The sequence below is a fragment of the Gadus macrocephalus genome, chromosome 6, assembly GCF_031168955.1.
Source record: "Gadus macrocephalus chromosome 6, ASM3116895v1".
Taxonomy (NCBI): domain Eukaryota; kingdom Metazoa; phylum Chordata; class Actinopteri; order Gadiformes; family Gadidae; genus Gadus; species Gadus macrocephalus.
In genome coordinates, this window is record NC_082387.1 from 17471129 (window position 1) to 17476128 (window position 5000).

General features: G+C 48.0%; 1 protein-coding gene across 1 annotated transcript in view; it reads left to right on the plus strand.

The window, feature by feature from the left end:
• Positions 1 to 253: 253 nt before the first annotated feature.
• The window catches only part of ptch1 (patched 1), a 4828-nt gene continuing 81 nt past the window's right edge, over positions 254 to 5000 (plus strand). Inside the window, exons 1-4 of the mRNA XM_060054616.1 lie at positions 254 to 893; positions 1105 to 1455; positions 1584 to 2133; positions 2246 to 5000. The exon at positions 2246 to 5000 is cut by the window's right edge and continues 81 nt beyond it. Of these exons, the coding sequence (XP_059910599.1) occupies positions 753 to 893; positions 1105 to 1455; positions 1584 to 2132 (1041 nt within the window). The 5' untranslated portion in view covers positions 254 to 752 and the 3' untranslated portion in view covers position 2133; positions 2246 to 5000. The remainder of the gene's footprint in view (positions 894 to 1104; positions 1456 to 1583; positions 2134 to 2245) is intronic.

Here is a 5000-nt window from a genome sequence, read left to right on the forward strand (position 1 = left end):
CACACACACACACACACACACACACACACAAAACGACATACACAGTTTCCCCTTCCCTCCCTTTTTTTCTCCTCTCCCTCTCCCTCCTCCTCTCCACCTCTCCTTCTCTTCATCCAGGCCTTTGAATTATCCAGCCCTTGCTAATTATGGTTCCCCCTTTCCCTTTCTTTCTGTGGCTTCCTAAAGTCTAACCCTCCTTGGCAGGACTTGAGAAAGACACACAAACACATACACACACACACACACACACACACACAGACACACACACACACACACGCACGCACGCGCGCGCTCGCACGTACACACACACACACACACACACACATAAACAGATACGCACACACCCGCAAACATTACAAGTACGAGGTATATTCCTGGTTTTGCCCCGAGAAACTGCCTGTCTGTGTGTCTGTGGGGGGTTTCAATGTGTGCTGTTGTGTCGGTGTGTGTGTGTGTGTGTTTGTTTCTTTGTGTTGCTGGAGGTATTCTTTAAGGTGGTTGATCTTGTCTCCCCACGTTGAAGCCTGTGTGCTTCGTTTCTGCGGCGTACCTAGGTATTTTCTTTGTTTTGCTGATGTCTCCACTGCAAGACATTTGTTTTGTTCTCAGTGATCTATGGTTTTCTCGCCTGCCAGGTTTTCAAACATTTTATGCTTTTGTTTGGATTTTATATGGGGGGGAAACAAGCCGTCAGTAAACCCCCTTTTGAGGGGGTTTCAGAAAAAGTCACGTGACATGCACTTGAGGAACTCATGAGGATCTCTAAGAACTGTGTGTCTGTGTTGTGTTGTAGGTATTTCTTTGCAGTGCTGGCCATCCTCACCGTTCTAGGGGTACTCAATGGACTGGTGCTGCTCCCTGTGTTGCTCTCCTACTTTGGACCTTATCCCGAGGTGAGCCAACGCAAACAAATCAAATACAACTGAAACTGAAAGCAAATTGAATCCATTTGACTTGACTTCAATCCCATAATATGAAATCCCCTTTAATCCATTTATATGTGATCGGTTAGTCTCATTTGTCGGGTTCCATTGCGGAGCCAGTTGTCAGACCATGGTCTCCTCACCGTCTCGTTCCTTCCCCCGCGTGCCTCGCGTTCTCCAGGTGACGCCGGTGGACGGTGGTAGCCGCCTGCCGACCCCCTCCCCCGAGGCCCCCCCACAGGTGGTCCACTTCTCGGTCCGCCACCACGACCCCGCCACCAACGCATCCGGTGCCACGTCCGACTCCTCGGACTCGGAGTACAGCTCCAACACCAGCCACGACCTGCAGCAGTACGGCCTCCCGGCAGACAGGGGGCGAGCTCGAGCCGCAGGGCCAGAGGAGCAGCAGCAGCAGTACCACCTCCCCACCAGCAGGGGCAGAGCAGCTAGGACAGAGGAGGAGCGGAGGGCTGGGGCGGGTCATAGGCACTCGGCCAGGCAGACCGTGCCCCCAGCCTACAACGTATCCTCGGTACGATTGCAAACGCGCTCTGGTTGAAGACTTTTGGTTGAAGTTGCTTCTTTTTCCGCTGAGTTATTCATTTTGATTAAGGGTTGAAAGTGTATTTGAACTGTTATTCTTTCTGCTTGCTTCTGCAGTCCAACCCACCTCAGGGCACGGACCCCCGACCCCAACCTGGGGCATTCCGTCGCCACGGCAACAGGGACCACCCCAAGGGCCAGCAGCCCCCGCCCCCGGGCCAGCCGCGCATGGACGCTTTCGAATCGGCCAGTGAGGCCGGGGGCCACCACGGCTCAGCGGGCTTCGGCCACAGGGACCCCAGGGCCCGCCCCTCCCATAACAACCGGCCCAATCACCACCCACCTCACCACTCGAACCCCGCCCCTTTCTGCCAGCCCATCACCACGGTGACCGCCTCGGCCTCCATCACCGTGGCCGTTCACGCCGCGCCCCCCGCCTGCCAGAGCCACCCGGCCTCCTCGTACCCGGGGTACACCGCGGCGGAGGGCTACTACCCGTCAGGTGCAGCTGCTTCAAGGCCGGGGCCCGGGCCGGAGCCTGGCTTTCAGGACCCTCACGTGCCACTGGACACCCAGCCGGAGCCCGGCGGAGCCAAGATGGACGCCATGGAGCTGCAGGACATGGAGTCGGAGGCCGACGAGAGGAACTACAGACGGGCGAGCTGAGGTGAGCCTCCGTCAAGAAGACATTGTAGTTCCGTCTTTCAAATAAGGATGGTCTCTAAAACCATCCTTTGATGTAAACCAATTCTGAAGGCTGACACTGTTATTTGTCTCAGGGGGCGGAGAGCGAAAGCACAACGACCAAAGATTGGACACATTGGTATTGTTAGGCAGCTGTCCCAGCTCCGTCTGAACCAGCCCTGCTCGGCTCAGCCCGGTCCGGCCCCGGTCCGGCCCCGGCCCATCTCCGGTCCGGCCCCCGTCCGGCCCCGGTCTGACCCGCTCTGACCCGGTCTTGCACCGGCAACCGTCCCGCGGCCACAGGCAGCAAGACACTCTTCAGTGTTGGCGTCATGGTGCTCATATTTACTGTAGTCAAGTGGACTGTCGTTGTCATAGCTATTTTTATCTATATTTAAGAGATGTACACTTGTAAATATGAACAAAAACGTAGCTATAATTGTTGTACAAAGTTGTACAACTCCTCTTTTGTAAACAGACTGGGGCTGCCATTAAGCATGGCCTGTGTATGTATGTGTGTGTGTGTGTGTGTGTGTGTGTGTGTGTGTGTGTGTGTGTGTGTGTGTGTGTGTGTGTGTGTGTGTGTGTGTGTGTGTGTGTGTGTGTGTGTGTGTTTCAGAAGAGATTTCAGATTACTGTTCTCTGTGGATCTGTGCCATGAGGAAGCTTCATCTACATACCTGTCAGCATTCAGTGTTGCTGCTTAAACTATTTTGAAAATAATGTACATTTATAACTCTATGCAAATGTCTCTTTTAAACAATAGAATTGTGTACGAGTGTGTGTGTGTGTGAGTGCGCATCAGTTTGCGCAGGTGCGAGTGTGTGTGTACTGGGTGTTCTTTCTAAGTATGGCTGTATAATGAGTGAAAGCCTGGCTTGTCCTGGTTCCTCCATCAGATTTATCTTCAAAAACACACTAACATTTACACTCATTTTGAACATGAGGGAAATTGTTAGAATTTCCCAACAGGGCTCTTGTGTATGTATGTACAAGTATAAAATTGTATACGTGTGCGTCGATATATTGTATAAAGGTATGCATTTTGAGGATTTCTTTTTATCACAAACCTGTGGTAGTTATAAAACAGTTAGTGTTTAACTTGACACACGCTATGCGTGCTATTTAAGACAAGCAGATATGAAGAAGATGTTTTTTGTTATTTTGTTTCAGGTCGATCGTGTCTGTCGCTCAATAGGTTTAGCCCCCCTTCATTGAGACCTAATTGATTCCTCATTTCCGTTGGTTCTAAACCTAGCTTTTCAAGTTAGGTAACTGCTCTGGTGTTGTAACGTAGCAGGATTTAGTTCTATCTCTTTCGCTCCTCCATACTGACATACGGTCAGTGAACCAAACTCTGGAACCCAAAACCACAAATATTGTGGTCGTAAACATTACTGATTCTGGACCAGGGAGAAAGGAGAGCTGAACTTATTGTTCTCTTTGTGGGATTTTTTGTAGTTAATAAGCTAAAGTTGGGAAAACTCTAGGACTCAACTCAACTGGGGTCTTGACTGCGTTCAAGCATTTCTCTTACAAAAACAACTCAGTTCACATCCGCCCCAACAATAAGCTAGCCAAAGTGTAAGGGGCTAAGCCCTATATGTCCTGACAATGTGCTCTGTACGTCTGTGTAAAGATTCATGTGTGCATTTCCCTCATCTGTACCCCCCTATGGCCCCAACTCTGCCCTAGCAATCAGCAATGACCTCAAGCGATAAAAGTCCTCGGCATTACACCAGCAGACTAATTGAAATCCGCCTCTAATAGTGCAATGGTACAGTCCAGAGCCTCGGGTCAGAATGTACCCCCCTCTCTCGATCATTACCTTTTCTGCTATCCATGTCCTGTTATGTGTCTGCATTCATTTGAATCTATCTAGATGTGTGTGTGCTTGTGTGTGTGTGTGTGCCCATATATCATCATAATTATAACTCAAAACCCCTCCACCATAGCCAGCTACACTTTGGAAATCCATCTCCACACCCCCACTACCATGGCTACCTGACGTAGGTTTTTAGAATCCTCCTTTTGTCCGGTGTAATGTTTCTGCTGCTTGCATGAAATATAGGTTGTTGTATTTGTTTGTTTTTCAATGTCTTTGTTTTTTGTGTTTTTCTCCTCCTGATGTCACATTGGCAGTAACGGAGCGAATTATGGCTGGCAACTATTTTATTCCGTTTTAAATGTATTTTTTTTGTTTTATTTTGAATATTCAATTTGCTATATTTATATTTTGTAACATAAGATGTTTTTGTTTTTTCTTTCATTATTGGTCACGATGCCAGTGGATAACAAATGCAGGGATTTTTATGTCTATTGAAAAAAAAAACACTATAACGGTTTAATGTTTTTTACATTAATGGAGTTTGATCTGTATAAAGTGCTTACTAATGTTAAATAGGAAAAAAAGAATATATAACATTTTACACTACGAGTCTCATAGCGCTTAGAGGATCTTAAAAGGAAAAACAAAAAACAATGGTTCTCCCAGGCTGCCATTTTGGTCTTGGTTGGTGTGGATGTATGTTGTTTTCAGTTACAAAGATAAATGTATGCCATATAATTTATTTATATGAAAAATTATTTTTGTAGTGTACATAGTAGTTGTCAAGGTATTTGACAGAAGTATATTTTTAAAGAGTTTATATGTAATGATATACCGTAACGAAACCTTAAGGTGCACATTTTGATTGCTAACTGTCTTCTGAGATGACATGGACACCCCTCCCTCCCCCTTCCTCTCCCTCCCTCCCCCCCCCTTCCTCCCCCCTACAGTATTATGTTCCAGTCCCTGGTGAGAGAACTCAGACAGTGCCTTTCTATGGGCTGGTCAAAGACTAGCCATGA